Source organism: Equus przewalskii, chromosome 4, assembly GCF_037783145.1.
Source record: "Equus przewalskii isolate Varuska chromosome 4, EquPr2, whole genome shotgun sequence".
Lineage (NCBI taxonomy): Eukaryota > Metazoa > Chordata > Mammalia > Perissodactyla > Equidae > Equus > Equus przewalskii.
This window is the reverse complement of record NC_091834.1, coordinates 8,913,661-8,927,576: the sequence shown is the minus strand read 5'-3', so window position 1 is coordinate 8,927,576 and position 13,916 is coordinate 8,913,661. Positions and strand designations below refer to the sequence as shown.

Genomic DNA, 13,916 nt, shown 5'->3' with positions numbered 1-13,916 from the left:
TCTCGCTTCCTCCCTTCTTACGTAGAGATGGCTGATGATATACATTATGCTGCACTTCTCTTTTCCCTTAAACATCCTACAGCTCTTTTCATGTCGGTGTGGAAGGACACTTAGACGGCTGCATGATATTTCCCTGGTGAATATCAACACTTTATAAAATCAGTCCACTGTGATAGACCATAGGCTCATTTCTAATCTTTTGCTCTTAGAAGAAGCCTGCAATTGTAATAGTGTTTTGTGTCATTTTGAACGTGTGCGTTGGTCATTTTGATAGGTATTGCCAACTTGCCTACAAGAGAGAGACCACCATGTCGTACTTCTACCACAGTGTTGGTGAATGCCAAGAGTGTGCTTCAGGACTTTCTACACTGACAGGTGAAAAATAGTGTCCTCGTGTAGTTTTATATTGGGTTTCTCATACTATGAGTGAGGAGAAGCATCTTTGATATTTTGAAAGTGTATATTTCTCTTTCTGTGAAGTATTTGTTCACGTCCTTTGACCATTTTTTATACTGAGTAATAACACCAACAGGTATGACACTAATTTATATGTGTCACTGTATTTCTACAGGCATAGGCATAAAACAACATGTTCCATGTATGGTAGGAGAGTGAAAAAATGTTGAGAGATTCTATTTTCTCTAACTAATCTTTTTAACATAACTCTTTTATACGTTAAAAATAAAAGTCTCATTTAAAATTGGGGAAAAAATTGTGCTGATTTCTTTACAATCGCCTTCAGTTTCTTTGAGACAGGTTCTTCTGGAAACCAAGTAGAGGTTCCCATTTGGAAACAAAATAAGACCCACACGACACAGGAAAGATTAAATTTAATTTAGATCTACTCTTTGATTCCCTAGGCCCAATCCCTGGCCCTCTGCTTAGAGACCTGGAAGTATTCCTACATTGGGAAAGAGTAGAGGCAAAGATTCCAAGTAAAATTCAACGAATATGAGTGTGAGTACAAAGCCAGATTTGTCCTATGTACGTGAATTTATCAGTCACGTTTAATTAATGTCACAGTCTTAAACATTTCCTCCATAAATATAAATTTGTGAAGTATGAAAAATACCTCAGGGTCCCAAACTTCTAAACAATGAGCATGAGTTCGTTATTGTTGACTTAGTCAGAATGTCTCCATGTCAGATGTTGTTTATCCTCAAACCCTAACTTACTGAGCTGTGAGGGTCGCAGTCCTATGAAATGTGGTCCTGTTACTGTCTCCATTTATACCTGAGGCGAATGAGACTAGAGTGTGTGAGTAACTTGTCCAAGGTCACACAGTGAGCAAGTGGCAGAGCCGGGACTCAGGCCCGCCCAGTGTGGATCCAGGGTCCGCTCCAGCCCTGCAGTGGGATGTCTCTCAAGTGCTCTGGAGACTCAGAGATGAAGGACGTGATCGTCAGAGCAGCAGCTCATGCTGGGCCTCAAGGTGGGCACGTGGTTGAATCCCTTCAGGTCATCACAGGAAATAGTTCATCCTCAGAGACACAAGCAAATAAACTGAAGTCAACTGTAGCAGCAGCGACTCTGCCTGATGGTTTAGTCACAGAAGGGAGAGGTCGTGGGTGGACTCGGAGTCGTGGAGAAGCAGAGGCGGCCGGAGTCGTGGTGGGTGGCGGCCCCGTGCCCGCAGCAGAAGCACCCGACACGCTGCGGCCCCTTCTTTCCGCAGCAGTGGTTGACGTGAGGCAACAGTGTGGGCGTGTGAACAGAAGATCCTCTCCTGAAACGCCTTAAATAGATTCTGTGTGGCCACAGCCAGGTCCTCCAAGTGTCTGTAGCACAGCTCTTCTTCAGGACACAGACCTTGTTATAGAAACATAAGGCAATGTGGCATTTTCCCTTTATATTACATCTCAAACATTTTTGTGTTCTCTCTTTTCTAGTGTGAAAAACCCTCCTCGAAAGTCACCTGGAGATAAAAAGGACTGGAGATGGGGTCTCCCTATTGAAGGTTGAAATGCTGACATCCACTGCTGACTTCACTGAATGGCTAATAAAGAATTTACTTATTGTCATACCTCACAGACACTGTCCCACATCCACATACATTTAGTAGCCTTCCTGTAGCTGGTAAGATAAAGGAATGATCCGTCTTGTATTCAGTGAGACCAAGTCTGATCTGTTAATGGAGAGTTGCAGAAAAGTCTTGTGCCTCATTCCTAATCAAAAGACTTCATAACATATTGGAATAACACTGTTTTAGTAAGCAAAGTATCATGTTATTTTGATTTGCAATATGGAATTTTTTTTGTTTCATGTTTCATATTTCTTTTGTATTTCTTTTTGGACACTCTACATTTCCTTTGTGTTTTTTAACTCATGCGCATATGCTCTTTGTACAATTTTTTAAAGTAATAAAATCCAACATATCAAAATGATTAGTTTTATTTTTCTTGTTTTGCATTATGTATTTGGCTGAAAGTGTTGGAATTACAAAAGAAGGACAAAGAGCGATTGCGAATATATACAAAAGGTCACAAGACATTTTATATTACATTTATCATGAAACAATATCTTCCTTCTAGGAGTATGGTTCTGAAATAGCCTGAGTACTCCTATTTTGAACCCACACTATGAAATCATTGCCATCATTTTCCATTTATGTTTAGCTAATTTGAATTAAAATGAACTAAATCATATGATGAGATATTTTTTTCAAACATGAATATTCACGTTAAGGCTTCACAGGAAGGCAGGTTGTCTGTTAGTTTTCTTTCATTATCCACTGAGTCATTCAAGAAAAACTCAATTGTGTGTAGCGGGAATGGTGCAGATTTGGGTGGAAACTGGCCATTTGTGCAGAGCTAATCAAGTTCATGTATGGCTGTTCTAAGAAGGCCCCAAATGACAGAAATGCCACTGGGCGTTGTGCTTGGAGGCTGGGTACTAAGGAGAAGAGCTTACTGTGGAGGAGAATGGGGTGGGAAACAGCTCCAGGGTCTGCTGTGGGACTGAAGCCTCAGGAACTCAATGGTATTACCACAGCGAGAATGTCCTGTCTCAGGAGTGGAGTCGCATATATACCAAGCCCACAGAGATGCCTAAACTGGATGTCAGTGTATTAATTTAACCTGAGAAAGAGCTCTCCTCCAGACATGCTGGGCTTAACTAGTAGATGCAGCCAATACTCAGAGGAAGCCAAGGCTCACCCAGAAGTTGGCTCTCAGAGCACAGACCAAGGAGAATGAAGTTAATGGTGTGAAGGTGCCATGATGTCAAACTGTGAAAGCCTAAAGCATTAATCTCAACAATAGAGCTCTACTTCCTCTGGGATGGACAGATTGAGTCCGTGGGCTGGGCACCCACTCTCTACCATGCTTGGGTGGCTGGGAGTGGGTACATTTGCTCTTTATGCTCACTTTGCTGAAAATCCACCCTCTAGTTGAGCCCAATCACACTTCTGTCTGAAATTAATGTCCTCTCTTAAGCCTTGCTCAGGTTGACTCTGACTCATTTTAGAGGGATTTATATGATTCAGTATATCACATTCAGTTACACAGTTGAACTCATGGCTTCAGTATCTCTGTGATCTTGTGAGAGAAAAGGCACATCACTGTTGCCCACATCTACAGTCCATCCATGCTACCTGGTTCAGGGACACAGATCTGTGTCACCTCATCTATACTGAGAAAATGCAACTAAAAGGTATGACCCTCAGTAAATCAAACACCATGGAAGAGCTCGGATACTTGGTGGACTGTTAGGATGATCTTAGTGCTCCAAGAAGTCCTGTCTGTTCTTTACTTCAGAACAGGGTCACGAGAGTGGACTGAGATGCAGCATCTGAACAGTCCTGGGAGTAAGATTCCCAACTCACATTGCAGCTAATAGGACTAAAGTCTGTACATAAAAAGCAGGGAACCCGCTACCCACAGCCTAAGAGTATGTTGGACAGCAATCATGTGTGTGTAGATGGATATTTTCCTCCCATTGGCTGTGGCCTCTTGAAAGTGAGCAAAGTTGGTTGTGGTTTAACTGTCCTTAATTTACCTTATGAGACCCTAGCCACTGCTTGCACAAGCCCAAACCAATAGGAACTGGTTTGAGTGTAAGCATTTTCCATGAATCAACCACATTTGACAGAGTATGTACGCAAAAGCAGCCTGAGAAAATAACACACCAGCAGCCACACCAGTGCCCTCCTGCTACCCAGGCTGTCCCCTCCACCACCTGTGCTCTCCCTCTCTGTGCCGCCTCGTTCAGGGCAGCCCAGGCCCAGTGCGGAAAGAAGTTGCTCAGAAGTTGGAAGCCACAGGAGACACTGCCTAGTAGTGCCTGGCAGTGAAGTCAGCAGCACAAAGTTTTCAGTGATTTGCAAGTTTCCTCTCTTTGCAAAGAAAATGCTCCGTATTTAACTACTTTGCTGTTACGGTTATATTTTCAAAGAATTACTTTAACAAATGTAGCACTCATAGTTCTAAAAGTGGTTTTTCACTGTCCTGCTTTTCTTTAGCTTCTGCAGATCCTACATGGTTAGGATGGTGATAAAGAAAAATTATCATATTCAGTTAAAATAAGAGACGATTTCTTTAAAATTACACCATATATGCATAACATTTTAAGTGAGAGGTACACATAGTTAATCCTCAAGAGATTTAGGTTAACAAAACTGTTAATATAAAATAAAGGTTTGCGTATTTCTTGGAGGATGAAAGCCTTTAAAACAGGATCAATCAAGCGCACTAATTTGTCAAAATGGATTCACTTACATAATTGTAAAAATATTGATATAGACCAAGAATTATTATCTAGTGCTATTCCTCTTCTACAACTTTGCTAAAAAGCTTCCATATGTTTTTTAAGTGCAAATAACTTTGAGCTCTGGCGCACATAATTTAATCTACGTATTTTCAAATTGCTGTCAGTAAACTCTCCTTTTGAAAAGCAGCTATAAAACTGGACAAGAAGAACAAAACTAACCATTTAGAACTCAGGAAATGATCAAAGGCGTACAACAATCTGAGAAGTGCTTGTGCTTGAAAAACTGCAGAATTGGAGCAACAACAGTGGTGCTCCTGCCTCGAGCTTCTTTCATTCCTTTCCTACCTCCCAACACCCAGCCCAACAGGCCTGAAGGTTCTTCCTGTGTAGGGCAGGTCATGAAGACTGGCAGAAAAATTGCACAGTTGAGGGGAACTCACTTGATTTGGGGTGGGGAGTGATGTGATGGCGAACTGACAAACTCAGTGGTGTGCAAGCAGGAAGGGCCGGAGGCTCTGCTGGTTTGAAGTTGTGGTCGTGGCTGCAACAAGCACATCCTTGGCTCAAGCTGTGGGCATGTTCAGCAGAGACCTAAAATAGCCCAAGCTTGCCAAAGACTCCTGGCCAGCCCTGAGGCTGTGACCATTTGCAGAGGAGACATGAAAGGACTCAGCAAAACATACAAGCTGAGGAAGAATCAACATGGCCTGCAATTTGAATCTGCTCCCCAATACACACACATATCCACCTGGCAGAGGATGGGAGCCTTAATAAAGGGTCTTGAGCACAATCTCCAACCAATCACTGGCCTCCACTAAGCTATGTAGACACAGGGGGAACGCCCTAGGAAGTTAGGCTTAAAAATGAGAGAATTTAGGAAAAAAACTGAGAAGAGACATCAGCAGACACACACCACAATGGACACAAATTTTCAGATTTAGCTCAGGCAATTTTCTAAGCAAACAAATAGCAATAAGAAACTTTCTGTGAAAAAAAATCAAATTGTAGGGTTTCTGCAATATATTCTCAACTAAATATTTTTCAATAAAAACTTAGAAGACAGGCAAAGAATCAGAAAATTGCGGCTATTCTCAGCAGAAAAACAAAACAGAAACCACAAATCAGTATAAACTGTCCCTGAGTGTCTCCAGGTATTTTATTTAGCAGACGAAGATTTCAAAGCAGCTATTATAAGTTTGTTCAAAGAAATATAGAAAATCACATTTTAAGATTTAAAAGAAAGTATGAGAACAATAAATCAACAAAAAGAGATTCTAAAGTAGACAGAAATTACAAAATAAACAGATCATAAAAATAAACTCTGGAGTAGAAAATTATAATAATTGAAGTAAAGTATTCTCTAGAGGGGGTTAAGAGAACATTCAAGGAGACAGAAGACAGTATGTATAAATTTGAAAATGGTATGATAGAAATGGTCCAATCTGAACAACAGAGACCTAAGAAAAATTGAATAGAGCTCAGAGACCTATGAGATAACATCAAGCATACCAACATTTATGGAATGGGACTCTCAGAGTAAGAGAAGAAAAAAAGAATCAGGAAAAACGTTTGAAGAAATAATGGCCAAAACTCTCCAAATATGTTGAGAAATATCAATCTACACATCTAATAAGCTAAACAAACACTGAGTAGGATACGCACAAAGAGATCCATAAGTAGACAAAACACAGGCAATACGCTGAAAACCAAGGAATGCATGAAAACACAATACTTCAAAATTTCTAAGATGTTGCTCAAGCAATGCCTAGGGAGAAATTTATGGCTTTAAATGCCTATATCAGAAAAGAAGAAAGATCAAAAATGAATCATGAAAATAAAGAGCAAGCTAAACCCAATCTAAGCAGAATAAAGGAAATTAAAAAATTAGTATGGAAATATTTGAAACAGAAAACAGGAAAGCAAGAGAGAAAAATCAGTGAAAACAGCACTCAGTTCTTTGAAAAATGTCAACCAATTCAACAACCCTCAAGCTAGAATTACCAAGACAAAACGAGAGGAGACACAAGTTACCAAAATCAAGTAAAAAGGTAGAACATCGCTACCAATTCTACAGAAATTAAAGGGAATATTACAAAGAATTTGTGTCCATAAACTAGATAATTTAGTATAACAGGCGAATTCCGAGAAAGATACAAATTACTAACATGGACTTAAGAATAAGTAAAAACTCTGAATACATCTATGTACAAGAGTAAAGAAATTGAACTAGACAAAACCCAAAATGATCATCTCAATAGATGCATACAAAGTATTTGAAAAATCCGATGACCATTCATGAGAAAAACTCCTCACAGACTTGGAATAAAATGGAACCTCCTCACCCCGACAGAGGGCATCTGTGAAAACCCACAGCTACCACCATGCTTCATGTTGAAAGACTGAATGCTTTTCCCCAAAGACCAGGAACAAGACAAGGATGTCTGTTCTTCCCACTTCTATTCAACATTGCATTTGTGTTTCTAGAAACTGTAAGAAGAAAAAGAAACCAAAATTAAAGCTACCTAGCAGATTGAGAATGAAAAAGTAAAACAGTATTTGTACACAGACAATGTAATCCTGTATGTAGAAAATTCCGTGGAATTCACACACGTGTAAAAACAAAACTTGAACCAATAAACAAGTTTAGCAAAGTCTCAAGATACACGTATGGAATATACAACATACCAATTGTATTCCTATATAAGAACAGTGACCATTTGAAAATAGAAGTAAAAAAACAATTACATTCACAATAGGGCCAAAAAGAATAAAATACTCAGGAATTAATTTAACAAAATAAGAACAAAACTTGTATCCCGGCAACCATAAAACAATGCTGAGAAAAATTAAGGAACATCTAAATAAATGGAGAGAGAGTCTGGCTTTACGGGTTAGAAAATCCAGTATTGTCATGACGGCAATTCCTTCCCAAACTGATCTATAAATTTAATACAGCAGGCTTTTTGGGCAAAAATTAAGCTCATCCTAAAAATTACATGAGAACACAAATGATCCAGAATAGCCAAAACAATTTTGACAAAGAACAAAATTGGTGGACTGTTATGGACACCACGTAAAAGCAGTGGGAGGAGGGAGCCCCCAAATGTGATTTGGACGTTGAGACTGATGATGCCACACACCCCAGAGAGTCTGACAAGATTCATCACTTACAAAATTGAAGGCTCAGGGGCCAGCAGGGCAAGACTTTCAAGCAAGGCCTTATAGTATCTGATTGCAAAGTTACATAAAAATAAAATAACAGTATTCAAGCCAGTGTGGTCCTAGGGCAAGGAGAATGCACAGGTCAACGGAGACAACTGAGAGTCCAGAAATTAACTCTTATGTTTACAGTCAACTGGTATTTGAGAAACTTGCTGAGTTAATTCAAGGAGCAAAGGCTAGTCTTTTCAACAAACAGTACTGTGACAACTGGATGTCCATGGGCAAAAGAATGAATTTATTTCCTTACCTCCTCCATACACAAAAATTAATTCAAAATAGCTAGCAGGGGGTGCTAGAAGGTAGTGTAAGTAACTAAATGCCATCAAATTCTGTACTTTCTGAGCAGGAAGCAGGGAATTGATAACAAATAGGACGTATAACAACATCACATTGTGCATTTAAATGCAACAGCCCAAAGAGGACAGAAATTGATCCCTGAATCTCAAACAGCCAAGCAAGTTACTTAGAGCACTGGCCCAGGAGATTGGCAGACTTGGTTCAAACTTTTGATATTCTCTTTATTAGCAAGTTATTGGTTCTCTGAAGCCCACATGCACCTGGCAGCCACAGAGCCTGTGGGAAGAGCAGGCAGGATGCGAAGCTGTGGTTGAGGTTTCTGGGCTACAGTCAGCTTCCCTGGAAAGTTGGCCTTCCCAGCCCTGCCCCAGCACTGGAAGGAGATGCTGCTGCTTTCTGGGAAGCTGCAGGGCAGCACAGAGCAGCACGGGGCCCAGGGACAGGAAGTGGGCCCCTTTGTCCACCTAGTGTGGCTTCCTCTCTCCTCCACTACTCTCAACTCCTATTTTAGTCCCATGTGATGAGGAAGGATTTGCATTAGAGTCACTGCTTCCCATCCATGTCCCAACCCAGACTGACTGTACGAAAATGTTGTTCACCAACAGCTTCTTTTAATCTTCTATGGAAAGAACATACACTATACAATTCTGTTCCACTGACGCTTACAAGAATCTTCCAAAACACACACATGGTACATTATCCCATAAAGATATACTAAATACCCAGGCTTTCCTCCTAATGCTCTTGATCAGAGGCACGTGTCCTCACGACTACCTTATAAACACTATTGACCTCACTCTGGTCACAAAACAGTATAGAGAGGACAGACACACATTCAGAGGTCAGGAAATCACAGGAATCTCTAATAACTCATGATAAACATACTATTTCCCATATTAAAGCTAGGTAACACCTCACAGCCAGCTGAAATAGGAATATAAGCAACGGTCTGTATGCTATCCCCTTCTCCCTGAGGCAGCAATGTTTTGACAGCTCTTCTATCACCACCAGAATAAAGCTGATCTCCTGATATGTGACAGGTACAATTGTCAGGAGAAGCAGAAAAAATAAATTTACATTTGAGAGCTTGGACTCATTCTCCCATCATAGCGAGCTGACCAGACCCACTGCCTACATGCCACAGGCCCCCAGGAGACCAGAGAAGAGGAAGAGATGGAAAGAAGTGAGAGAACGAGGAGACAAGTCAATATGAGAGAGGAAGAGGAAACTATAGAGACACTGATAGCACAGAAATTAGTAATAGAAACAGAGAGAGAGAGGGATACAGAGCAGAGTGGGAGCGAGAGAAAAAGAGAGAATGACTGAGACAGTGGCATACAGAGGTAAAGAGTTAGCGAGAGAGAGAACTTTACCCAAAGAACTACAGATCTCTGTAATGAGACGGAAGGAGAAATAATAATGGAGAGAGACATAAAAAGACAGAGAGGGACAGAGACAGAGACAGAGGGATAGAGAGATGGAAAAAGAGATGGGCAGAGAGGGAATGAAGTGGATATAGAGAAGAAAAGAACAGACAGTAGAGAGAGTTTTTTATAAATAGTGATAGAGGGGAGAGGGAGAAGGGTAGATAGACAGAGAGAAATAGGGAAACGTAGAGGAAGAGAGAATTGGAGAGAGAGAGAGAGAGACAACAATATAACTATAGAGAAGAAGGATATGTATGGGCACACGCAGTGTGATGGAGTGAGGAAAATAGGGATAGACATGGAGAAATAAAGGTAGATGATAGAAAATTAGAGATATATGCATTTATATGTATATTGTTACAAATTGTATATTTATATATTGTTACACATTTTTTATGTATATTTATATAGCATATCAATTTCTAATTTTCTTTTTGTCTTATATATATTCTCTTTCTACTTACCTATGTCTGTCTATTTATCTATCCTAAGAAGAAGGACTTGGCTACACACTTCCAAAAAGCTAGTCACAAAAACCCTATGAATAGCAGTGGAGCATTCTCTGATACAGAGCTGGAAGATGGGAAGATTGCACAAAAAGACTGCGGAGGGTTCCACTCTGCTGTACGCAGGATCGCTAGCAGTTTGAATTGGCACCAAGGTAATAACAACAAACGTATCTATCTATTTATCTACCTATCATTAATGATCAATCAATCGATTGATCTATCAAACCTATTCCACAAAAACACTGTGTAACACACCCAGAAACATAGTGGCTTAAACAACAATCATTTATTAATTCTCACAAACCAATTGATCGGCTAGGCTATTCTACTGACCTGGGTCAGGCTCAGCTGATTTCGGTTGGACTTGGTCACATTGGTCAGCTGATGTGTTAGCTGGGGGCTGGCTGGTCAAGGTGGGCTGGGCTGGAATGAATCAGCTCTGTTCCCCATGGTATTTCATCCTCCGGGGAGCCAGCCTGAACTTGTTCTCATGATAATGGTGAGGATCCAAGAGAGCGAGCAGAAGTGCATTAGGCCTCTTCAGGCCTAGATTCAGAGCCGCATCCCCATGACTTCCCCCCATATTCAAAAATGGGGAAATAAACTCCACCTCTTGATTGAGGAGCTGTGAATTCACATTGCAAGAAGTGAGCTCATCTGGGAAATTTGCAGTGAGCACATTTGACCCTGTGTCTCTCATGGAATGCAACTGTAACCCCTGCTCTGAGGACTCTGAGCATGGAGAGAATGCTGGTGGCTTTTGTCCTCTCTTTTTTTTAAAGATTGGCACCTGGGCTAACTTCTGTTGCCAATCTTTTTTCTTCTTCTTCTTCTCCCCAAAGCTCCCCAGTACATAGTTGTATATTCTAGTTGTGTGTGCCTCTGGTTGTGCTATGTGGGACACCGGCTCAACACGACCTGATGAGCGGTGCCATGTCCGCATCTAGGATCTGGACCAGTGAAACCCTGGGCCACGGAAGAGGAGCACACGAACTTAACCACTTAGCCATGGGGCCAGCCCCTGTCCGCTCTTTATTCTCTCCCTGCTTGGCCCCAAAGACAGACGCAGTTGCAGGAAATGCACAGCAGAGGAAGAATGCTAAAGCCCCATTTATCTGGCCAGAGGACAGGAAGGGGGACCCCCGTGAATTGCAAGGTGTTGTAGAGATTGCAGAGAGGAGAGAGTTTAAGGAAGAAATTTCACACAATGGTGTTTGAACAATTGGGTTTACCCCCTAGCTGAACAGACATAGATATGACGCTAAACAGCCTACCACTGGCTTTACAAACTGATCTAGGGGTAAACCACGGCCCAGGTCCTAGACTGGCCACTGGGAGACACACACACAAGACAGATCTGAGTAGCACTGCAAAGGCTTTGAAAGCTGCTCTGATTGGAACTGCCCACCAAAAGCAGGCGGGAGCTTGCAACCCTAACGGGGTCAATTGTCTGCGAACAAAACACTCAGTATCTCTATGGTGTTTAAACACTGCCCAGAGCCCCTAACATAACATTCAAAACGTGCAGGATACAAACCAAAATTACTCAACATATGGAGAAACAGGAAAATATCAACATCGCACAATGGAAAACCATTAACACATGCCAATCCTGAAATGACACAGGTGTTGGGATAGCAGAGAATTTAAAGTAGCTGTTATGACCATGGGAAGAAATGGAAAGAGAGAGAAAATGTAACAGAGATATAAGTAGATAACTAAAAAAACATAGGTAGTAGTGATAGGCAGAGAGATACCGAGATATATATATAAAGAGATAAGAGAGAGACAGTAGGAAAGAAGAGAGATAAATAGAAGTAGAGAAGGAGAAGGAGACAGAGCTGGAAAGGGAGATAGAGAGAAAAAGAGGGAGGGGTGGAGAACAAGAGGAAATGGAGAAAAACAGAGTGTGGACCTAGAGATGGAGAGATGGAGGGAAATTAAGAGTGATGGAGACAGCAAGGCAGAGACAGAGACATCGAATGGTGGAGTGAGAGCCAATGCACGGGGCAGAGCTGCACAGCCATTGACAGTGGTCGTCTAGTCCAGGACATCGTTAGGGTTGCATGACGGTAATTTCCTAAGATTGATACTTCTGCTGAATTTATTGGCTGTAATACTCCCATAAAGAACTTTTATTCATAAACTCTGTGGGATCCTGAAACACAGTTTGTACATAAATGGGAATGTAAATATTTGATTCCTTTTTATTTTCCTTTTCAGAATAATGAGATAGTGCCTTAGCAACCTCCACAGGTGACATGTTAATTTTGAGTCTCATCAGTGAACCTGTCTATAGTTATATATTATGTCTTCAACCTGCTTGTGTAGGTGTTGGTCTTTTGGTGCTCACTTTGTCCTCTCTGCGGCCAGTGAGAGACTCTGTGAGTTGGCTCCTGTGTCCTATGACATGACCTCAGTCATCTTTCGTGGCTTCTTTGTTTTCAGGCAATATGAGAGGTCATGACCTTGTCCATCTCCTTCCCAGTCCTGGATTCAGCCATTTCTCGAATGAGCCCTAGTCTTTTAGTGAGAAATGGTATTTGATGCCACAGTACAGATGCTGGGAGAGCTCATTACTGCTGGATGGTTATTTCTTTCTAGATTTTCAGCAGGTAGCTTTAAAAACAAGTATTTTTTAGGAAAAGAACAGATTCAAATTATAGATCATAGGATTTTCATTAAAATTTCAAATTGCTAAATCTGCATTTTTCCCTTATATGGAAATCTTAATTTCTAACTGTATCAGTGCAAATTTATAAAACTATAACTATAAACAATATGATAAATAACACTAAAAACGCTAGTCTCAGAGGATGTAATTTAATATTATTTTTCTTTTCCTTCTCTCTCTCTTCCTTTCTTTCCTTCTCTCTCTCTCTCAGGGTACATTACGTTCATGAATATATTCTGGTGCCAATAGTGCCCTCTTTCTATTACAATAGCTCTATGCTTGTTTTTACATGCTGGTAGATACTTTTTTTTATTCCTTTTTAAAGAATTTTCTTTCCACTCTGGTGTGATGGCATTTTCTCCTTTCTTAGCTTTAAGCCACAGTTCTGTCCGGCAGGGATGTGCTGGGACTCCGCGGCACTGAGCTTGCTTCCTGCATAGTGACCTGGAAGGTTCTCTTGCAGAGTTGCTGCTGCGACACCTCATGTCCCTGCACGTGTGGTCCCCAAGGCAGAAGGAAGAGCAGCCCGAGTCCCCTCCCTTCCTCCTTTCCCAACTGTCTGTTAGGATGGCAGAAAATGAACCACCTGAGAGAGAGGCCAGAGCGATGATGGAGGGGGCGTTTTTCTACATTCTACTACGAATACTGTAACCATGTGTCCAAAGACATTTACAAAAGTGGGAGTGAAAATCTGTGCACACACCACTCAGTTCTCCCATGAATTCTCTATTCTTGTTTGATTACCTGTCTACCCATCTGTGAATCCAAGTAAATCACAGATATGTGTACACTTCCTGAGGGAAGAGCTGCGTAATAAAACACAGGATGCCCAAGGAAATTGGAACTGCAGGTAAACATCAAATAGTTTTTTAGTGCAAGTGTGTCTGAAATATTCCCTAGCACCTTGCGCTTCTTTTTCTTCACTAAATCTGGCAAACCTATGTGAGGCGGCCTTTTTACTTGATGATGAATAGAAATACTATAACAAACTGACTTGCCCCCCCACACACACACACACATATACACAGACACATACAGACACAGACACCCACACACTCACACACATCCATTGACTTTTAG

The 13,916-nt window shown here is 41.1% G+C and overlaps 2 protein-coding genes and 1 long non-coding RNA gene across 5 annotated transcripts in view; 2 read left to right on the top strand and 1 right to left on the bottom strand.

Annotated features, from left to right (window-relative positions):
• The window catches only part of LOC103545034 (platelet binding protein GspB-like), a 476,815-nt gene that overhangs the window by 284,898 nt on the left and 178,001 nt on the right, over window positions 1-13,916 (top strand). The window lies entirely within an intron of this gene.
• LOC139082756 (uncharacterized) overlaps window positions 1-13,916 on the bottom strand; it is a 178,916-nt gene that overhangs the window by 56,634 nt on the left and 108,366 nt on the right. The window lies entirely within an intron of this gene.
• LOC103562137 (uncharacterized) overlaps window positions 1,357-13,916 on the top strand; it is a 35,027-nt gene continuing 22,467 nt past the window's right edge. The window contains 1 exon segment of the mRNA XM_070617428.1: window positions 1,357-1,697. Within this exon segment, the coding sequence (XP_070473529.1) occupies window positions 1,357-1,697 (341 nt within the window).